This window comes from Symsagittifera roscoffensis, chromosome 3 (genome assembly GCF_963678635.1).
Source record: "Symsagittifera roscoffensis chromosome 3, txSymRosc1.1, whole genome shotgun sequence".
Lineage (NCBI taxonomy): Eukaryota > Metazoa > Xenacoelomorpha > Acoela > Convolutidae > Symsagittifera > Symsagittifera roscoffensis.
In genome coordinates this window covers 16,900,578-16,923,619 of record NC_087064.1, presented here as the reverse complement: position 1 = coordinate 16,923,619, position 23,042 = coordinate 16,900,578, and the positions used below count along the sequence as shown (strand labels likewise).

General features: G+C 42.5%; 1 protein-coding gene across 2 annotated transcripts in view; it reads left to right on the top strand.

Annotated features, from left to right (window-relative positions):
- The window catches only part of LOC134842492 (uncharacterized), a 41,818-nt gene extending 20,530 nt beyond the window's left edge, over positions 1–21,288 (top strand). The window contains exons 22-25 of one of the 2 annotated variants that reach the window (XM_063858859.1): positions 216–19,423; positions 20,200–20,261; positions 20,476–20,644; positions 20,850–21,288. In XM_063858859.1, coding sequence (XP_063714929.1) covers positions 216–19,423; positions 20,200–20,259 — 19,268 coding nt within the window. In that variant the 3' untranslated portion in view covers positions 20,260–20,261; positions 20,476–20,644; positions 20,850–21,288. Of the gene's footprint in view, positions 1–215; positions 19,424–20,199; positions 20,262–20,475; positions 20,649–20,849 lie in introns of both variants that reach the window. The other variant, XM_063858860.1, reaches the window with a different exon arrangement.
- Positions 21,289–23,042: the final 1,754 nt, after the last annotated feature.

The following is a 23,042-nucleotide window of genomic DNA, read 5'->3' as shown; positions in this document are numbered from 1 at the left end:
AATTTTAAAAAAGTTTTTTTTTCAAATTTTTTGTGAATATGGTGGAATTTTCTAAGCTATTTGCATAGCAACGGTTTACTCTTGTATTTTCATTTGAGTTTGGTTTGCTTCTATTTGATATCTGCATAGAATTCTGGCGCAAAATCAAAGTTAAGGGATCTTCGGTACTTTCACCCCTGGAGTTTTGAATAGGAAAACTTTCACTGTCCTTTTAGCAAACGTGAGTGAGAGTGTTGATGCCATGCCAATTGTGACCACAGAAGGAATAGATGTCACTCGATTCAGAACACAGGCAGACTTCACTGAGCTGGAAGATCTGAAGTACGCAAAACACATGCCCAAAACATTCAAACAAGGACGAGCCAGGACCACAGACACGCAGTCTGAGAACATTCTGGACGAAACCGAAGAGTTCACGCCTGAAACCAGTGACATCATAACTACAGATGGAGTAGAACAAATGGCGGTCGAGGAGCGAGAGACGGCGACTGCCGAACAATCTCTGCTTTTAGTTGAAGGTGTGAACAAACTTGCCGACGATGAACATTTGATGACCGAAGACGCGGAGTCGGTTGAAGATGAATCTCACAATGAGACCACTGCTGAGTGTGATCTGCTTAATGAGAACGTCGGCCAAGTTGCCTTTACATCACAAAACGTGACACAAGGGGCTCCTGGACGGCAAAGTCCGGAGAGCATGGGTGAGAGAGCAGATAGTTTTGAGACCGAACACTTCTCGACTCTCATTGTGGACGAAGATCGTAGAAGGAGTTCAAATGACAGCGAAAAGGATATAATCAGCTATCTTTCAACGGACGATAAGGAAAGAAATGTAATCGAAAGCACTCAAGCTGTGGTTAGAGCGGTTCCTATGGAAAGTTCTCAATTATTGACTCGACTGAGAGAAGAGGTGGTTATGCCTATGGATTTCGGAGACAACCGAACAGGTTCCGGCTTCTCAGACAACACACTTCGTATGCTCTTCAACGGCGACGAAAAACGAAGTCAAATCAGTGCCGGTGATTTCTCGGAAACTGAAATGCACAGTTTGTTGACTTTCTTAAGTGGACAGTCGCATTCCGATGGAGTATTTTACTCAAAGTCGATTTTGGACTTGCTCCAAAATGACGAGAAGAAACCAGTTACTGAAGCAAGGGCAATTGAAGGCGATAGCGAATGGGCCAATGTTAACGGACCTATTGAGTCGCATCAAATGGCGTTGTCGGCGGAAACCTTCCAAGTAAGAGAAACATCGAGTGTAGTTGCGGAGGAGTCAACTGTCATTTTGGGACTTGTATCAAGACCCGAGCAAGTGCCAATTCTTGCTGAGCAAGGAAAAACCGAGCCCATTGCCTGTGAAAAGAAAGAAACAATTCAAGTATCATGCGCTGAAACAGGGGCTGTTGCTGCTGAGCAAGAGGCTCAATCTTTCTCGCGATTAAGAGTATCTCTCTTGAGTAAGATCACAGGAGCTACACTAAGCGCCTCTGAAATCAACAAAACCTCGCCACAATGCGAATTGTCGGAATTCACCAGTAAATGCTTACTTGGCAAGCACTGCATAAATGGTTCAGAGCTCAAGAATCTTTGTGACTCCGCGCCTGTTATGTGTAGTCAATGCACAAAGCGAGACATCCTTGAACTGAGCGAAGTTGGTAGAACTCTGGAAGCTCTTGGAGCTGGACTAAGAGCAGCTTGGATTGGAGTTGCGCTTCAGAGCACCCAACTTCCTTCTGGACTCGAAAATGTCAGCTGGAGTGTACCTGAAGAAAAGCAAATTGAAATCATGAGTGAAATCGCAGAGACTTCTGAAGCTATCAGAGCAATCCTCTCGCGAGCTCTGATTTTGGTCAGCGCCGAGCAGAAAGAGCAACCTGATGACGCCTACTGGATTCGATTGCGAGAACTTATGAGACCCATTGTTCTGAAACAGGCAATCGAGGTTGAGCAAATTTTCAACGACGCACAGCCTGATTTACGAGATGAAACAGCCAAGCCGCAGTTTACAGCCGTGGCTCAAGTAGAAGAGAAAATGTTTAACTGGATTAGGCTAAGAGAAAAAATCGATCTCAAAATCGAAACAATAACTGGACAACTTTGTATCGAGCCAAAGAACGAATTTGAGTATTCGTTGACTGAAGATACGAACCTTGACAACAAAGTTTTGGAGTTCCTGATTGAATTCGGAATGCAACAATGGATGAACCCGGATTCTGTCCGAGACAACCACACTTTCGACTATTTTGTCAAAGAGAAAGTGGAAGTTTCCACGCGACAGAGCCGCGACGCAATTGTCCAGCACGAGAAAGCCAAAGACTTCGCCCATATTGAGAACGACCAAGACCGAGTGTCGGCAGATCAGTTCGGCGAGGAAGGTGTCGCTGACATTGACCCGAGGGAAGTCGTGGCGTACTGCAACGAGCAAGAACACGCTCACAAATTTGCGCCTCTTGAATTTTTGGACGAAGATTTGGTCAATGAAATGGATTCCAAAGAATGGTCCAGAAAATACAGGAAGGAAGTTTTCACAATTCAGCAAGCGGCGTTGACTGACAGTGCCAGAAGCAAAGTTGCTCTTACGCTGAAAGCGGCTGCTGAAAGTGGGAATCTAGGCCAGCAGTCTGCGGAAAACATGGAAGCTCCTCAAAAGGATGGGTGCGAAAGTAGTGAAGTGAAGGGCGGAGCAGACCAGAAAATGGGCGAAACCGAAATGCAAAAGCTTCTCGGAATCAGTTCCGAAGTTGACTTAGATTGGGCCCGGCCTCGGGAGGAGTTTGTCGAAATGCCAGATGCACAGCCTTTTAATGCTGTTGCTGAATCTTTGGGAGTTACTAGTCTGGAAATGCGAATGGGTCTGCCAGTTATGACTGACGAGACCCACGCCTGGATCCGACCTCGCGAAACCGAAGTAGAAGTGCAGTATCCAAACGAAGTTCCAGGAGAACAGTCTTCATTTGAAGCCAAAATACCTGGTGTCGAGCCAAAACCGAAGGTCAAAGGCAGGTCGCTCCCAAGTGAAGACATGGTTTGGATCCGAACACGAGAAAAGTGGGAGGAAGAACCGGAAGTTGCCGAAGAAGACTGTCACGTGGTGACGATTTTATATGAAGAGTATCAAGAGACGATGAAGGAACTGATGTTAGGATTATGCAAAGAGGAAGAGGTCTATCCATTCTTGGCCAGACTCCGAGAGAAAATTGCTGAGCAAATAATAGAAGAGCCAGAACCGGAAAATTGCTCGGCCGAGGAAATTTTCAGCCAATTGGAAACCGAGAAAGCGCGAATTTTCAGTGAAATGATCGGAGGAACTGCACAGAATAAACAACTAGTCCACTCTTGGTTCGACTGTCCCTTAACGATCGAGGAAATCGAAACAATATTGAGCTCTAACTTCGTGAAATACATTGCAGGAGATAATGAGTTGGCGGATTTGTTGCTGTATAGAACGATCTGCAAGCCTAAAGAAGTTGTCCAAGAATGGATTCGAACCCGTGAAGGCCAACATTGTGATTCAGTTAAGGCGAGAGGAACCGAAGCGTTCTCGACCATAAGTGCCGCTAATCTCTTCTTTGACAGAAAAGCATCTACACTGATTGGAACTGGGCACCAGGCGGAAATTGATGAGAACTGGATGAGAACTAGAGACATGACCGACTATGAAAGAACACGTAAAGTTGAAGAAGTTGTTCACAAAACTCTGGCTAGACATGTTATCTCTTTGAGCATTCTGAACCAGCTCGCAAAAGCGAGGGAGACAGCTATTAACACAGGACGAGTGAGAGAGACGGTTCAAGGTTCATTCACGATTGCCGAACAGGCAATTATCAAAGAGTACATCGAGTTCCCAGCTGATCAATCTGACAAAAAGGACCCGAGAAAAGACATGATTTGCATGGGTCAAGAAGACTCCAAGGAGTGGATCAGGTTGAGAGAGAGCATCCGAGCAACTTTTGTCAAACTTGCTTTGGAAGTCAACGGTCCTGGCGACTTTACTGATCTTGTCATCGAATGTATCAATGACATTCAAGGACTTGGAAAAGAACAAGAAGTGGCACCAGAAGTACAAGCTGACTGGGCTAGACCAAGAGAGAAGTACCTTACTAACCTGGTGAAATCTGGACTTGCAACTGTCGCTTTGTTGGACATCTGGGATAGAGCTTTGGATATTAAGGACACCAGAGGTGTAAGTGATGTTGATCACGTTGATGCCAAATGGGCCCGACCGCGTGAGTCAATTATTGTTGCGCTGATCCGAGTTGAGCAATGCGACGCCGTTCCAAAGAACCGAGTGAAAGCTGATGGCGACAATCAAATGTACTTAGCACGAGCCACAGAGGTAAGTCTGTCCCTCCAAGAATCCGAAGAGATGCAAGCTAAAGCCGAAGTAATTGCAGATGCGGAATGTTGCGACAAAATGTCTGCCGAAGGTTTGGTTGAGAGCACCAAACCCACATCAGAAATTGTTCTGGCCCGCTCTAGAAACGATGAGCCTGAAGATACAAGTGAATTGGAGACAAAGGACACTCGAGACAATGTCTCTATGTCAGAGACTGAACAACCATTAGCTGCTAAGATGACAAAGCTGCCTAAAATGGAAATCGAGAAGTATGAGTACAGTGTGAACGAAAAGGATTTGCTCGAAATTACCATCACTGTTGATGAAATTATTGACAACGCAGACTTGATTCAATTCAAACACTACCGCGAAACAATTTCGAAGGCCGACGGAACGGTTTATGAAATATCGATTGTGCCGAACAAAGAGACAAGTACTACTGAGATTAAACTATATATCAAGGACTGCAATCCTGACGTCATCGGAAACTTCGCATGTTTCTATACTTCTGCAGTAGCTGAAGTTGGTTTGGGATTCTCGGTTGCAATTAATTCTGAAGAGAAAGTTGAAATCGAAGAAAATGGTGATCAGGAGGTCAAGGAGTCTATGGAGGTTCCTGAAGAAATTGAGGACCTTCCCGAAGATGTCGAAGAAGAGAAAGAAACTGAGGATGAGGTTAAAATGGACGAAATTGTCGAAGAAGACGTGGAGGATGAAATCGAGCTGAAAGACGAAGCTCAAGAAGCAGAAGAATTAAAAGAAACTATGGAAAACAAAGCAGACGAAGAAACTCAGGAAAAGTTGGAGGCTCCTGAAGATGAAGTTTCGGAAGACTTTGAAGAAGAAAAAGAGCCAGAAGATAACCAGGAGCAACCGGCTGATGAGGTCACTGAAGAGGATGTTAATGACGAGCTGAAGGTTGAAGAGCAGACCGAGGTTGCCGAGGAACTGAAAGAAGCAATTGAAGACAAGGCAGATGAAGAAACAAAGGAGGAAATGGAGGTTCCTGCGGAAGAAGTCACCGAAGAAAAACCAAAAGACGAAACTGCAAAAGAAGAAGAAACGCCTGAACTGAAGGAAAAAGACGACGAAGAAATTGAAGAAAAGCTAGAAATTGAAGAAGAGACCAAAGAAATGGAGCCAGAAGATGAAGAACTAGACGATGAAGTTAAAGCAGAAGAAGTTGCTGATGAAGAAGCGAAGGATGAAATCGAGGAAGAACAAGAAGAGCCTGAACTGAAGGAAAAAGAAGAGGAAGAAGTTAAAGAAAAGCTGGAAATCGAAGAAGAGACCAAAGAAGTCGAGCCAGAAAATGAAGATGAAAAAGATGCAGATGAAGTAGCCGAGGAAGAAGCCAAGGATGAAATCGAGCAGGAAGAAGAAAAACCTGAACTGAAGGAAAAAGAGGAGGAAGAAGTTGAAGAAAAGCTGGAAATCGAAGAAGAGACCAAAGAAGTCGAGCCAGAAGATGAAGAAATAGACGATGAAGTTAAAGCAGAAGAAGTTGCTGATGAAGAAGCGAAGGATGAAATCGAGGAAGAACCTGAACTGAAGGAAAAAGAAGAGGAAGAAGTTGAAGAAAAGCTGGAAATCGAAGAAGAGACCAAAGAAGTCGAGCCAGAAGATGAAGAAGTAGACGATGAATTTAAAGCAGAAGAAGTTGCTGATGAAGAAGCGAAGGATGAAATCGAGGAAGAACAAGAAGAACCTGAACTGAAGGAAAAAGAAGAGGAAGAAGTTGAAGAAAAGCTGGAAATCGAAGAAGATACCAAAGAAGTCGAGCCAGAAGATGAAGAACTAGACGATGAAGTTAAAGCAGAAGAAGTTGCTGATGAAGAAGCGAAGGATGAAACCGAGGAAGAACAAGAAGAACCTGAACTGAAGGAAAAAGAAGAGGAAGAAGTTGAAGAACAACTTAAGGTTGATGAAGCGGTTAAAGAAACGGAACCAGAAGATGAAGAAATAGATGAAGATGTGGAAAAGAAAGAAATTCCTGACCAGGAGCAACCTAATGATAAACCTGCTGAAGAAATAGCAGGCGAGGTTGATGAGAAACTAGAAGAGATTTTTGACGAGGAGACGAAAGAAAAAGTTGAGGTTCCCGAGGATGACACTCCTGAAGAGGCAGAACCACTTGACGACGATGTACTAGAAATCAAAGAAAAGGAAGAGGAAGTGAACGAAAATGACCTGGATGTCGAAGAGGAAAAGTCTGAGGAGCCAGAAGAAGAAGTCGAGGATGAAGTTGATCCAGCTAAACAACCAGAAGTTGAAACTCCAGTTGTGGAAGATGCTCCAGAAGCCAAAGAAACTGAGGAAGAAGAGAGCAAAGAAGAACTGACAATTGAAGAAGAAAAGCTCGAAGAACCCAAAGAGGAACCAGAAGAGAAATCAGAAGAACCAGAAGAGGAGATTCCACAAGAAGTTAAATCCTCAAAGGAGCCGGAAGAAAACGAACAAAAGGAACTCGCTGATGACGACAGGTCAATAACTTCAGTGGAAGAACTTGAGAACCTAATGCAAATAGCGCGCACCGAATCTTTTAGTGAGCATAGTTTTGATGAGACAAAACGCATGGAACCGATTGATAGACCTTTGCAAGTTCCTGTCTATGAAGAGCAGCCCCAAGAAGGGGCTAACATTGCCAATGCTAGTATCTTGGACGCAGTTCAAATAATGCAAGCTGAAAAGGAAGATGTTCTTAGGTCTCAGGACTTGGTTGCTATCAAGATTGACATCGAACAAGATAAAGCCAAACCAGTTCCAGATGATCTTTTGACAAAGCTCATTGCCGAAGATAGTTGGGGATTCAGAAAGCTTAAACCAATTCAGCCAGTTCCCGAACCAATTGTTTTTGAGAAACCGGAAACCTGCGAATCGCCAGTTCCCGAAGTCATGAAAGTAGACTTGAGGATCAGTGATCGAAATCTGCCAGAGCACAAAATATTTTCGGAGCAAAACGTGCAGATTAAGATTGCTGATATGCAAGGAGTTGAAAAAATTATCACTTCGCAAGAGCATGTAGAAATCCGAGTTCTAGACATGGAGCCACTACCTGTAGAAGACACAAAGCTTCACATCAACATTCAAGACAGATCTCCCAGTGAGCAAGTGATTGTCCAGTTAGAACATTCTGAAACGTCAAGTGTCTTAAGCGAAGATCGGGTGCTATTGACTATTGAGAGCCAAGAAGTACTCCGACCAGCCGAATCTGTCAATCTCGAGATCAAAACACAGAACATGGATGCGTTGCCATCTGTTGAACCAGTTCATATAAGTATTGATACGACTAGCGAGAGAAGCAGCGAGGTTGTTTCTTCTGATTTCGCCACTGTTTCTGTCTACCAAGAAGAGGAAAGCAAATTCGAAGACTTCGAGGATACCGTCAACGTTCTTGCAGTGCCTCGAGAATCGGTTATGATCAGTGTCGACATGGAATCTACGCGAGTTGCCGACAAAGGAGACTTGGCATGCGTAAGTGTCCAAAATGTAGAGAGCATTGCACTTACTCCCAGAAGCGAGGACGGGAGCTTAGAACTTCTGGCGGTTCCGCAAAATGGTGTCAGCATTGCGTTTGACCTAACTGACGAAGAGCATAATGTGGAACATAAGAAGTATGCCGAGATCTCTGTATCACAACGCGAAACTCAGCTGATTGCAGTGGATGAACAGATTTCGATGCTGGAAATTTTGGGCAAGGGAAGCGATGTTGAGAATGTAAACATTTCAGTTCTCACCGAAGAATGTGAAATCAAACAAAGTGGTCCCAATACTTTAACGTCTGCCAGTGTTTCGAATGTGAACAGATTTGATGTCAATGTTGATGAGCATATCAACACGCTAGAGATTTTGGCTAAAGGATGCGAACAGCAGGAGAACGTTAACATTTCGATCCAAACAGATGACTGTCTGATTTCAAGCACAAGGTCAGATAAGGCAATTGTCAGCGTATCTGAAGCTGAGTTCAAAGAGTTCTTTTCGACAAACTCTGAGCAAATTTTGGCGTCATGCAAGCCAGTTGTTAACATTTCTTTCAAAATGGAAACCCTTTCTCACATGGAAGCAATCGAGGAAGATTCAGAGTACCAGTTCCTGGACTGTACCAACTTCAAACCAGACAAATACTACTCAGAAGTGGCGAAAGAAATTCAAGCTTTGAGTAGAAGTTCACTGGTGCTTGTTGCCGAAAGTGCAACTGAACAATCGGAGAATCTGAAATCTCACCCGAACAATTTCTCTCTAGTGAAAGTCGATGTTAGCGAGGAGAAATGCTCCGTTTTCTCAGAAGATGTTGTAAAAGCACGTACTTGGATCACAGAGGAAACAAGTAAGAAGATTAATGAAGTTAGTTATTATCAGAAGCAGTCCTTGGAAAACTTCCGAGCCCTGTCTTCCAATGTTCTTCCTTTCGTGCAGGCTTCGGCAGCAACTGAAACGCGATCATGGTTGGATTGTCTGGACAAAATGGTCGAAAAAGTGTCAATAACGACGAACATTGAGAATGTAGACAAGCGACAACATCTGAGAGATGTTCTTTATAACTCTGTCCAAAGAGATGTATCGCTTCTCGGATCCCAGTATGCACAAGACGCTGAGGTGTGGTCTACAATTGACGGCTCAGTTAAAAAATCAAAATTGATTCACGGATGTTGCCTGAGCACACGATCTGCGATGGGATTCTATTGCGCAGTTGTTCTTCGAAACATCCTTCAGGGTAAGTCTGTACAAGATGTTATCGAATGGCACGAGGCTAGTTTGGATGTCCTGGATATGGCCAGACCTGGACTCCAATCGACCATGAAGGTTCTTGCTTCCCTTGTCCGACACCTTGAAGACTCTTCGAGCTACGAGATCTCAGAGCTCACGGCCGATATTTTTGAACAGTTGACTGAACTAGGAACTCCGAGAGCAGAAGAGACGCGCCCGGAAAGTCCAGCCGTCAGCGAAAATTCTGAACATGGAATGGTTGATGAGCAATTGAACAGTACAGCTCCTGATAATTTCCCGCCCGTTTTTACCTCCCCACCCATTGGCGAAGTGGTTCTCAAAGCTGGTGACGATTTCTCTGCTGAACTATTTGTCGACTGCCCGCCAAACCGAACTTCAATTCAGATCTCAAAGGACGGTCATCGATTCTACGAACCGAGAAATGTGCATATCGATATTCACTACGCGACCAGAGGTGTCGATATTAAAGTGCATTTGTTTTCAGTAAGCCAGGAGAATTGTGGTTTATACGAAGTCAAGGCCGAAAACGGAGATGGAACTGACCTTGCCAGCTTTTCAGTTAAAATTGAGTCAGACGTTGCGGAAACAGATGCTGTGGAAATGGCAGCTAAAGGAAGGAAGCTAAATAATGACAATGATTTGGAATACGGACACTATGAGCCAGTTAAGTTTGAGATGATTGATTCTCAAACGGAAGATGAAGATGAAGAAGGATTTGGGTTTGCGGATGACACGGACTCTGTCATCACAGAAAGTGCTGCTTCTCAAGTGTCGGAACCCGCTCCACTGTCTGACTTGACTAATTTAACTCAAAATGACATGGAAACGTTCATTGAGTTCCCGAAACAGATTCTATCAACTGAATTGAACTCAAACCAGATACCCGTTTCTTGCTTTTCGTTTGCGTCCAATTTGTGCAAAGACTCGGTCAACCAAGTTTTTGACCTCATCAATGAAGTTCAAAGTATTAGCTCAAGAGTTGAATCCCCTATTCAGCAAGTTCAAGAAGACCAAACGCAAAATATAGTCGAGAAGGTACACATTGAAATCAAAACAGAAGCTACCCCTAAGCAGCAAATGTTATCGTGGGAAAATCTTTTGTCGGTTGGTATGCAAGAACGGTTCATGCAGACATCTTCTAGCGAAGTGAAGAGGTCGTCCTTTGAAAATGCGAGAGCAACTGAATCACAAAACGATGTCGAGGCAATGTCCGACTCTTCAGTCGAGCTTCTTCCTCAGAGTACGACTAACTTGAACTCGATGCCTACTGTCTTACACCCTATTGCAATGAGATCTTCGCCTACAAACGCGATGAGGCCTGGAGTTGTATCTCAACATGAAACGAGTTCTCTAGCATCGTCTAGGAGTAACTCACCATTGGTTTGCGAAGAGGTGCAACAAGTGTTGCAGAAACATTTTGGATCCGAATCTCTTTTAGCATCGAAGGAAAATCAGAGAGAGTTGAACCGAAGCAATTGCAGTACACCGTTTTCCGAGAGTGCGCCGGATTCCAAATTTGTGGACTGGTGCGAAGTGCCTATAATGGGAAGTCCGAAACCTCTCAGGACTTATTCAAGTGGATCTGTTTTCTCATCTACTGAGAACGTTCACGTACTGATTCAGATTTCTGATAGATCTTACACCGGAGGCAAAATTGCCATTGACGATCTGGGTAATATCTGCAATGCGACAGTCCGAGCTCCCAAGTATCAGTCAATTGCGAAAGCACAGAAACCAGTTTTGAAGGGAAGCATCCAATGGCCTAGTTTGAACCAGGGCTCAGAACCAGTGGTTGAGCATAAACCAGCGACCGTGTTCAAGGTTGCACCTCGCAAAGGCTTTGTGAAACGTCGCAGACCCAACAAGGGATCGCTTGATGGAAGCAGCTGGAGCGTCTCTACTGGTGATTCATACGAAATGATTCCCAGTAATTGGTTGAGCAATATGTCTCTAAATTCACTGTTAAACGAATATCCCAACTTGGAAGCGCCTCCCGCAGTTCTAACACAGTACCCATCTACGGTCGAAATTCGAGAGAACAACGACATTCGACTCAACGTGAGGGTTGCTGCTTCTGATGACTGCAAATATCTGTGGTACAAGAACGGGAAGCCTCTGAGATACAGCTCAAGGCTGAATGTCAATGTCGATGACCATAAAAACGGAACCAAGACTGCTTCTCTATTGATCAAGAACTGCTCGCGTAACGACACGGGAAGTTATCTGCTGAGAAGCGTGAACGAATTCGGAGAAGAGAGAATTCAAACTAAAATTGAAATCGAGCAAAAAGAAGACGTTTTTGACTGTCCCCCTGAGCAGCGATTTGTGTCCGAAATTGGCGTTCATTTTACCGACGATATCGCGAAATCAAAACTAAACACATTGATCAAGGTCATTTCAGCAGATTCACTGAGTGATTTAGACGACGACGATGAGCTTATTTTCCCAATAAGAAGTGCGGAAAGCTTGGCTCCTGTTAGCGCCGAGCGAATTTTGAACAAAATTGACCAGACTCTTAAGAATACCTGGACAAGCCAAAGCATAACCGCATTGCTGGACGATTATAGAAATATCCCTCAGGCACCCCCAGTGTTCTTGTCTGAGCTGCCAGAACAAAACTATCTTAAAACTGGAAACAATGTTCACATCGCTGTTAAAATTGCAGCCGACCCAAACAGTAATTTAGTGTGGAAAAAGGACGGCCATGAGTTGCCAAACGATTTGCAGAAGTTTAGAGTGAACGATCAGCTGAAATGGCAGCACCAGTACAGCTCGTTAATGATTATGAACGCTGATGAAAACGATACTGGAAACTACGAATGCATTGTGCGATCCAGCAGCCAGGCAAATCTTTCCAACTCAGTGTCGACTAAGATTACAATCAATGACGAAGCTTGTGCTTGCCCACACGAAAAAGTATCAATCGGAGCTGATATTTCTAGAAATGAAATTGTGCGAAGAATCAGAAATAATGTCAAGATTGTCATTCAATGCTTTGACCAGAGGTGCAAACCTCTTAAATCTTCTTTGAGAACCAAGGCTTTTGACGAACTGAGTGACAGTTCCATGGAGAATTGCATCGTTTACGCCAAGACTTCCGAGACTCTTGAATGTCATATGCCTAAGATGGGATCCGTCCGAAGCCAGAAAAAGAGCTTAGAACGTGTCTACGTGCAACCCCAGGAAGTGTACCAATCGTCGCTGAGTATTCCTGAAAGAAATCCATCGGATGATGAGAATTATGAGGAGCAGCACTCGGATTTGGTCGAACTTTACTGCTCGGAACTGAAAACGGACGTCGAAGTTTTCAATGATGCTCTTGGTTACTCTTCAAGACTCGATATTGCGCGAGAAGAGTTTGTCGAGCTTAAGGAAGCCCCGAGATCAGAAGCAAATTTCTATGTTAACGAAGTTGCATATGCTACTCTAGAAAGCGAACACAATCACGATAAGTTTGAATCGCTGCCTAAATCAGCGAGCAGAAGAAGATCGAGTACTAATGTGTTCATGGCGGAGCTCGAAAAAGTCATGGTCGAGCTTAAGCAGGAGACAGCAACAGAATTAACTACAGATAAAATCGAACAAACCGAGGAAGCTAAAGCAGAAACTATGCAACAAATCATTGATAGTGTTTGCAACATCGCTTCAATTGAGTTAGAACCCGAGTCTGCTCCTGAAGAACAAGTTTTTGAGCAATTGAGGGACCAGGAAACTCTGGATCAAGCTGAAATTCAGGAAGACGAATGCTTGCCTTTATACGAGGAATCTATTGCTTCTGGAATCCAGATTCAAATTAATGCTGCAAGCAACGAAGCGAGTCCTGCGTCATCGTACGACAACTTAGACGACTGTGAAACGACAAGTAGCTCGGTCACAGAGCAAGAAGCGCCTCTGGAGTTGAACTCCGAGATGCCTGAATGCAACCAAATCCACAGTCTATGCCAGCCTATGTCTGGACAAATGATGCAACTGAGTCTTGAAACCATTTCAGAAGAGGCATTGTCAAGCCGGGAATCTCTAAATACTATCACCGCTTCGACATCCGTGACGAGTTTGCAGACAGCGACTGCTGCAGAACCAATAGTCGAGTCATGTGCCGCTGAAGTTGTAGAAGATCTACCTGAACCCAGTTCGCCTTACGAGAATTTGAATTCGCCAATTGCTGAATTTGTCGATCAAAATGATGTCACTACTCAACAAGAACCTCTTGAGAGCTCAGCGGTAGAGCAAATTGTAGATAGCGTTGCTGCGAGTGCAGAACTTCCGGAGTTCGATTTCTGCAATGATATAAATGATACGGTTTCCGATAATGACGAAGAATGCACTTTTGAGGAAGCTGTCACACAAGAGACTAATTGCGTTGCGAGTGAGCAAACTATTCCTGTGCTGAATAGCTCAGTTTTAGAGAATATTGAAAGCATTGAGTCATTCGCCGAAGATTTAGACTCCAGTCTTTTAGAATCTTCAGTAGCGGAGACCTGTGCTTTTGATGGAGAAATTGTCAAGGAATCCAGTTCAGTTGTTGAAGTAAATGTGAATGTTCATGAAAAAAGCTCCGAGAATTTTGTCCAAGCAATGGAAGAGGATGCTGAGCAAGCTCGAGATATCTCAGAAATCAAATCCGAAGTTGCACAGTCACTTAATGTTGATGAATTGGACAAAACTAGCGACGGAGAATCTGTGATGGCTTTGGCTAAATCAGAAGAAAAATCCGAACCCTGTCTTACATCTTCAATTGAAGAAATTAGCGCTATTGAGGAAACAGTGCCTGCTCTAAAAACCGAAGATCATGCAGCCGATTTAAGCAAGGAAGCAGCGACTATTTGTGTTTTATCGACCGTTATGCCATCTGATGATTTCTCTGAAATTGCAAAAGAACCTGAAGAAATTCTAGAAAGCGATTTGACACCCGAGTCGATAATTGCGACCGAATCTTTGAGTGAATTGTTGCCAGTCCAGCAACTGGAAGAACACAAATTAACTGAATCATTCGTCGAAGAGCAGGATAAGGAAGCATCAATGGATTCTTCGGTTGAGAGTCTCTATCACTCGACGGCAGATCAGACTTCAGTAATCACTGATGTTGAAGCTTCTGAAGAGTTGAAACAAGAATTTGAGTCGAAAGAACCCGAATTGACTCACTTAGATTCTTTTGAGTTAAGCGAAGATTTCAACGAAGAAATTGTTGACCAGACAGCAATTGAACTAGCTCCGAATGAATCTGTAGTTCCAGTCGCTGACATTGCGAGCACCGATGTTGATTTTGCTGAGATAACTTCGGTGCCCCGGGAATTAGAAGAGTTAACTTTTGTAGATGCACAAGAACCAGCTGAAGAACTGAGCGAAACTATTGTAGACCAGGCAGCGGTTGAATCTGTTGCAGAGGAATTGAATTTCCAAGTTGCTGATTTTGTAAGCGCTGAATTTGATTCCGTCTTGAATGCTTCTATGCCTCAAGAAACCGATTCTCTTGACAAGGTTGAAGAAATAGCAGAAACCGAAGAAATCTCAACTGAGCAAGTTGAAGTGGCAACTTCAGTAGATGAATCAGAATCTGCAGTTGAAATTGCTACTAATTCGGACCTCTCCTTGGTAATGGCAAAGGCAGATGAAGTTTCCGAAGGACGCTTATCATCTTCAATTGAAGAAATCAACTCTGTTGAAGAGGCGCAACCTGCCATTAAGACAGAAGATAGAGTATGTGATTTTGTTGATGAAGCAACCGCTTCTTGCATTTTATCAAGCACTGAACCGTCGAGCAATTTCTCAGAAAGCTTTAATGAAGGCGAAGAATCGGTCGTTGAAAAAGATATGACAACCTTGCCTAGCAGTGCTTCTGAATTTGTTAATGAAGCAAGTTCAGAGCAGATGATGGAAGAACAAAGTGTATCCGAAACCTATGTCGGACAAGAAATAAAAAACAATTCATTAGATTCTTCGGTGGAGAGTCTTCATGAGTCTGTGGCTATGCAAGCTCCGGTTGTTTCTGAATCAGAACCAACTGAAGATTTGAAACAAGAAGTGGAATCGAAGGAACCCGAACTGACTCATATCGATGCACGGGAATCAATTGAAGACTTGAACGAGACCATTGTCGATCAGGAATCAGCTGAAGTTGTTGCTAAAGAATTCGAAATTGCAGCTGCTGAACTTGAAAGCGCTGAAGTTGATTCGGTCTTGAATGCTTCTATGCCTCAAGAAACCGATTCTCTTGACAAGGTTGAAGAAATCGCAGAAACCGAAGAAATCTCAACTGAGCAAGTTGAAATGGCAACTTCAGTAGATGAATCAGAATCTGCAGTTGAAATTACTACTTATGCGGACCTCTCCTTGGTAATGGCAAAGGCAGATGAAGTTTCCGAAGGACGCTTATCATCTTCAATTGAAGAAATCAACTCTGTTGAAGAGGCGCACCCTGCCATTAAGACCGAAGATAGAGTATACGACTTTAATGATGAAGCAACCGCTTCTTGCATTTTATCAAGCACTGAACCGTCGAACAATTTCTCTGAAAGCTATAATGAAGGCGAAGAATCGGTCGTTGAAAAAGATATGACGACCTTGCCTATCAGTGCTTCTGAATTTGTTAATGAAACAAGTTCAGAGCAGATGATGGAAGAGCAAAGTGTATCCGAAACCTATGTCGAACAAGAATTCAAAGACATGTCATTGGATTCTTCGGCGGAGAGTCTTCATGAGTCTCTGGCTATGCAAGCTCCGGTTATTTCTGAATCAGAACCAACTGAAGATTTGAAACAAGAAGTGGAATCGAAGGAACCCGAACTTACTCATATCGATGCACGGGAATCAATTGAAGACTTGAACGAGACCATTGTTGATCAGGAATCAGCTGAAGTTGTTGCTAAAGAATCCGAAATTGCAGTTGCTAAACTTGATAGCGCTGATGTTGATGTTGCTGAGACCTCTTCCGTGTCTGAAGAAATAGCATTTGAGAATATCGAAGACTTAGCAAACCAAAAACAAGAGCTGAGTTGCACGGTTGAAGAAATTACAAGCTTTGAATACTCTCACGATCAAAAATCTGAATCAAAACTTGATGAGTCTTTTGTCGATTTAATGAAAAACACTGAAAACAAAACTGAGGAGGAAGTAATAGGTGAAATGGAACCATTTGGAGTCGAACAAAAATCACCTGTCAAGGAAGTTTCCAGAGACGAGACAGCTGAAGAAACAATTGATTGCGATAAAGTTGAGCTTGCAAGCAGTGTTGGTGGATCGATGTCTTCTGTATCTGGATCTCCCATTGAGGATCTCTTCTTAACTCCTGAGGCACAGTCTGAGGTTAAGTTGGAACCCAGTGAGCTCTGCGCTGCAATGGAAAACCTCATGTGCCAGGAGCAGATTGCAGAGTCCGAAGCAAATAAAATATCTGAAACTGGAGAAGTTATGAGTTACGAGGAACCAAAGAATGATCAGATCAAAGAACCGATTGTAGAAAATGTCGAAGAACCTGAAGTGGTCACTTTCCAGGAGCCGGTGATTCAAGAATCTTCGCTAGTTGTTGAAGTTGCCAAAGGAATTGCTTCCAGTTTCGTTAGTGGATCTGCATCATTGATAGAGTCCGTCACAAAAATGCTGGAGCCTTCAGATTTGGAAATTGAACAAATGGTTAGCGCTGGAGCAAGCGCACAGCCAGAAATGGACCCACTTCCTGCGCTGGAAACTGAAGCGCTCCCGATAATTGAAGAATCCTTGGAAGATTTTGCTGATATTGAAGAGCCTTTTGTCGAGAATGAAAAATGCGAAGAACCTGTTTTTGAGAAGACCCTTGGCGATGAAAAGGTTTCTGAAGATGACTTTACTAGCATTGGAATTTCAAGCAGCAGTTCAGCATCAGATGAGTTGTTTGAGGATGCTCCTGAAGATAAAGCAGCGGAAGAGCAATTTGAAATTGTGGACTATTCAGCTCCCGAACAAGAGAGCTCTAATATCGAAGCTAACGAATCTCTATTAGAAGAAGACTTCGACATAATCGATAGGCCAGATTTGTCCTTAATAGATAGAGACATTCCTTTGGGAACTGTTGAAGATCCAATTGAGGAGAAACTACCGGAACCAATTGATGATGATGATTTTGCCGAAATCGAGGATTCTGACGTTGAAATGGTCGATGAAGATGATTGTTTGGAACGTGTACCTGAAATGCCGCAGGAACCAGATAGTTCAACTGAAGAAGAAATCAGCGACGATGACATCTCGGAGAAGTTTGCACCTGAGAACGAGAAAGCCCTATTACCTGCGCATCTGTTACTGGAGCAGCTGGAAAACAACTTGTCTGGATCCCTTCCAGTTGAAACTCCCGAAGAAAGGTCCGGTAAAAAGTTGTCGGAAGCTGGAAGTGCAATGAGTGGTAACGAGCACTTTGACTTTGATGATTCGAACTCGAAGCGAATCGGATCTTCTTTGACGAAAGAAACGGTTTCTCAATTCCAAGACGGGAGTCTGAACGATTTGTCAATAACAACCGAATCCGCGGAAGGTGTAGCGAAAACAGCTGAGTCGGTCAACAACCGAGGTCACGTGATGTTAGTTGAGAAGCTAGCTATCGGGAAATCGATCACACCTGTTGACTCAGAAACAGAAAGTATCTCGGATCTAGAGAAGTACCTTTGCCGAGCTAGACAATTCTACTCAGATTCAGAAGTCGTGGCTTGTGATGAAAAAGTGGAAGTTACTACTTTTGAAGAGCAAGTTGAGGAAAGTGATATTCAGAGACGAATTAAGATGCCTAGACCTCAGAGTTTCATCATAGTTGAGCAGGAAATCATCAACATTCACAAGAATCGAAAACACAAGAAGCACTCCAGGCACTCGGCCTTTAGGGACTCGAAGAGAAGTAAAATTGGCGACCAAGTCAACATCAAAGTCGTGCGAACTCTTTCGGATGAAGAAATAATCGCGAAGCTTGCATCAAATGAAGACGTTTCTGAAAGTGTAATGAGTGACAGCGAGAGCTACAAGACATGCAACGAATCGACACCAAGTGTGAGTTACCGAACAGCCGAGAGCGCAAGCGATGCGCTACGACCAGTCGTTAGTCATACCACTGTAAGCGAGGCTGTGAGTTTGGACGATGTGCCCAGTATCGACCGACACGGAAGCGACAATAGCATGAACACTTTCAGCGAGCACGAGTCGTCAGCCTCGGGTGGTCTCCACTCTTTTTCAAACGAAGTATCAACTATGCGAAAGAAGAGAGACCTTGCATTTAACTGGTTGCCGAGAGCCAACATGGTAGACTATCACGAAAAGACCAGTGAGTTGTCGGAAATTCCGAAAGCTCCTAAAATATTCACTGAAATTATGAGTAACAAAGAGGCGAAGGAGATCTCACTTGACTCTGGAACCTGTAACTTTTTCACGATGTCCTGCGAGCGAGCTTCAATCAGAGATCACATTCGATATCTAACCGAAGAAGAAATGTTGATTACACGTTACTCCAGCGAAAGCGATTCGAGTCGAAACAACTCGCCTTTCGACACTCCGAAACGAGGCGTGTCTCCTTACAAGAAGGTGCTTATGGATGCAACAGTCTGGGTTCCATTGACAGAAAGAAAAAGAGTGACAATTAAAGTAGATGCTTCCGATAATGAACAGCAACTGATTTCTCCTGCGTTGTCGGAACAGTGCTTGGAACTAATTGATTCCAGCTCAAGCAGCAGCTTGTGCAGCGACTTAAACGAATCGATTCCGATTAAATCTATTCAAAGAGTCCAGTCGAGACGAATGAAGCCAGAACGAGTCCAAACAACGACTTACAAGGCAGATAGCAATAGTAGCGATCCGGAGTCGATCACGTTGGGAGATCTTCAAGATGCTGGAGCTATCTCAAAGGACGTTGTGACCCGTGTCAGAAAGATACCATCGTCCAAGAAACACACACATGGCAAGTTCAAACATGTTCGAATGACTTTGAGCATGGATACTAAGATGACCAAGAGCAGTTCTAGCTCGGGCGAGAGTGTGACTTCAATTGAGAAGAGTTCATCTTTCACAGTCGAAGTGCCACCGAAGATCATTTCAACGATGGAAGATTTCGTGGTGAGTGAAAACGGAAGCGCTGTGCTTTCGATTTCGGCCATGGCGCAACCCATGGGTACGTTCCAATGGATGAAGGGAAACGTGGAGCTGAGAGCGACCTCGGTAGACGGACGTCTTAACGTCAAGAACTCGGACTACTACTCGACTCTCATGATCAGCAAGATTGGCAAGGGAGACTGTGGAATGTACATGTGTAAGATACAGAACTCGGCTGGAGTATGCTGGCAGACTGCCAAAATATCCCAGCTGGAGAAGGGAAAAGACAAGGAGGGAAGTCGCAAGTTCAAAATCGAAAAAGTGAGTACTACTTCTGAAGTTTCGGTCACGTGTTTTTCTTCATGCCAAATAATTTTGCAGCTGTGATTTTTATAAATGGTCTACGTTAGAACTTAAACTGACGCCAGATTGAATTTTTGGTTTCCTTTTTTGTTTCGACCATTGAAATTTGTATTCGGGTGTATTATAATTTTATCTTTTTTTTACTCAAAATCAGGTACCACAAATAATCATCTAACTGGGTTGAGTGATATATATTCTTAAAGCACTTTCAGTCGTGATTCGAACGACATTAAAAGTGTCGAAAAAACTCTCAGTGTCGAGAAAAACTGGTTTGAATTTTTGGTTTTTCGTTTAATTAAAATAAATTGTTAAATTGGTCATCTAGACTAAAAAAAGTTTTCAAACGGAAACAATTTGGCACTTCCCTGGCAATAAATTTAAAAAAAAATAATGAAAAAAATATTGTTTAAAAAAAATTTCAATTTTTTTAAAATCTTTTTCTAAGACAATTGCTGTCTAGTATGTCTAATTTACCAACTTTTTACGCGTGTGTAAAGTTTTATCATCACACCACATACGGAAAAGGACAATAATTTGAAGAACTTAATCATTTGAAAAACGTTCATTTGTAGTTTTTATGAATATGGTCGGAACATTCTGTGCTACATGCTCAGCAACCGGCTATCCTTTTTTTAATATATGTATATATTTCTATGTGGAATAATTCAATGTAATGTTTTAATGAGAATAGGCAAACATAATTGAAGTTTTAACCATTATTGCGATTTGTCCAGGTGAGCTCCGGACAGAAAATGTTCTCCAGTCAGGCGGAACCTTCATTCTGGCGAAAGTGAAGGTAATAGTTCGAAGAACTTTGAATTCTGCCGTTCTGTATCCTAGAAAAACTTCATTGATGTCATGAAGCAACTATTAATAAGACTACTTTTTCCGTGAATGCTTTTTATGAACCATAAGTACAGTTCAAAGTTTTAGAGGTCAGAATATATACTAGTTCTTAATTGCCATCTTAATTAATATGATTGATAGTAGCTCTTTTTGAACGGTTTTAGGGACCAACTACTTCTAGAACAATCTATCTACCATCAACTTTACCATCAACTAGAGCCATACGAGTAGAGGAGGTTGAGCTTCGGTTGATCCACACTCATCATGACGTCATTGGATACTAGGCTATTCAGATCGAGTTACTCCGATACATCTCACCTGCTACAATTTAAGGCAGGTATTATTAAGCTTTCATTTTGAAAATGCAATTTAATTCACAGGAGGTCAAATGTGTAAGTTGAAGAGTGCAAAATAGAATAGTATTTTTGAATTGAATTTGATGGCTAATATTGATCTCGGAAACTTAAAAAATTGAACTAGTTTGTTGCAGAATTGGGCAATTAAGATTCCATTTTAAAACATCCATAATAACTTGTAGGACTTCTCTGCCCCGGTTGATCGAGACCTCCGCTTCAAATTTGGACACTCGCGAAAATCACTCTGTTCTTCTTCTCAATTTCTACAGTCATGCCTTTTCTCGGAGACCCAAAACAAACTGATTTCGGGACACCAAAGGAATGCCGCCTCCTAAGGCCTCCCTGGAAACAACATGAGTCCTTGATGAGAATTGAAATTGATTCAAAATTGTTACAAAACTTGAGTGATGCAGCGATAACTCTGATAGCATGTTTTGTAGCGTTTGAGCGTCTCTCCCGCGCGATTTGTCTGGTTGCAGACTGATTGATTGCTATTGTATGAGTTTCTCTCGTTTGGCTAAAATAGTTCTGATGATTTGACATGCTTGTTTAGCTGGAACCTGAGTGCTCCTTTCTCCTTGTTTGGCTCTATTTAGCTTAATTTACAGATATATATTACAATTTCTTTTTAAAATCTTACCCAGATCAGGTCACTAACTTGAAGTGGAGTCACCTTGTGCGTGATTACATTTCAGGTCATGATTTCGATTTTAGGAATTCCAACGATCAGGGTCGGATTGGGGGGGGGGGGGGGGGGGGGTAGACGTTTCTTTCTCCTTTAGGGGTTTGACCCCCTGCCGACCCAAAAGGTCCCCCCTTTGAACTATTTTGAGATATCCATTTTTGGCTGACTTTGACGGACCCTAAAATTTTTCTGAAGGCGCCCTAAAATTTTTCTGGGAGAGCTCGGAAAATCAATTTGGTCGACCTAAAAAAAGGTCAACAAAATTTCGAAATTTTTTTTTGAAAATCCCCCCTCGAGAAAATCCTAGATCCGCCCCTGCCAATGATAGAATCACAGAGTCGGATATTGTGTCATATTTACAAAAGCGGATATCAGTGTCATAGTACGATGCTACTTGTTTTTTTTTTCAACTGAAGTTGCAAATAAAAGTGTTACTTTCAAACAGAAATCAGCGAAGTTCACGAAGATTTATGCAGGCAATATGAAAATAAATTAAGTTCATGATTCAAACAAAGTGAAAATCAAACCAAGAAAGCAGAAATGGAATTGAAAGAGAATTATACGAGCACATAAAACATTAGTGAAATGTGCATAATTGACAGCATGTGTTTTGTTGCCTTTGAAAAATAATTAACAAGCAAAAAAGGAAAAAAAAACAGAAAAAGCTGCAAAGGGATGTATTTAGCTTCTCGTATCCTGGTACAGACCACATGGCTTAGAGACTCAAGCGGAGCGTAGTGCGAGTGTAAAATGCAATTTTTTTGACACGAGCAGCAAAAAAGTGCTTTTTTTGGTGGCGCATTTTCCAATTTGAAAGTGCTGCTTTTGAGACACTTTGAGAGGAGCAGAGGCAGCAAAATCAGTATAATAACATGTTCTTCAACATTTGATTAATAATGTTTTAGCACAGTTGATGCTTTTTTTAATTTATCAAATGAACCGGAAAAAAACAGTTTGTTTCCTAGAACAATAAATTATTTGAAATTCGGTTTTAGGATTTTTCCAACATTCTTAAAAAAATTGAAAAATTCAATTTTACGCACTTTGGTGTTATACATTCCGATTTTAAAAAAGCAGAGTTAGTGTGGTTGCTTTTAGTATCTTACATTTCAATTACCACGCAAATTTTGGTGTCTTTGTGCTTTTTAAAACTTCTGAATTTTTTGCCGCTTTCCGCTTGTGTTTACTAAATTGCAGCTCCCTTTTGCTTCACTTGCGGTAGCAAGTGTTTTATAACCAGGTACTAAAGTTTTTTCCACGACTCGTCTTCGTTTTGTTCTCATGACGCATTTTTTGGTCATCTCTAATAGAGAAGCTGCAGCAGACATAATCGGAGCATAATAACGTTTAAAATATACGTCATTTTTCAAATTTGCAGAATTTTTCATGTTGGTTGTAATTTTGCCTACTCAATTTGGTTACCTTTGTCAGACCAAGTAGCTCGTAATCGGAAACTAGACTTCGCCTAAAAAACAACTTTTACAAATTTGCGAGAAACTGTAAAGTTGCTCTATTAGCTCAGTAATTTCAAGACTAATCCTCACTTGGCATAGTGGTAACGCTGTTGTTTTTTTACCCTAGGGTATGGGGCTCGAGTCCCAGGAGGACCTTTTTTTAATATAGAAAAATGGAAAAAGAACCCTGCAAAAATTGATTTGTCGGATTTTTGTTTGTTTGCTGATAATTTGTG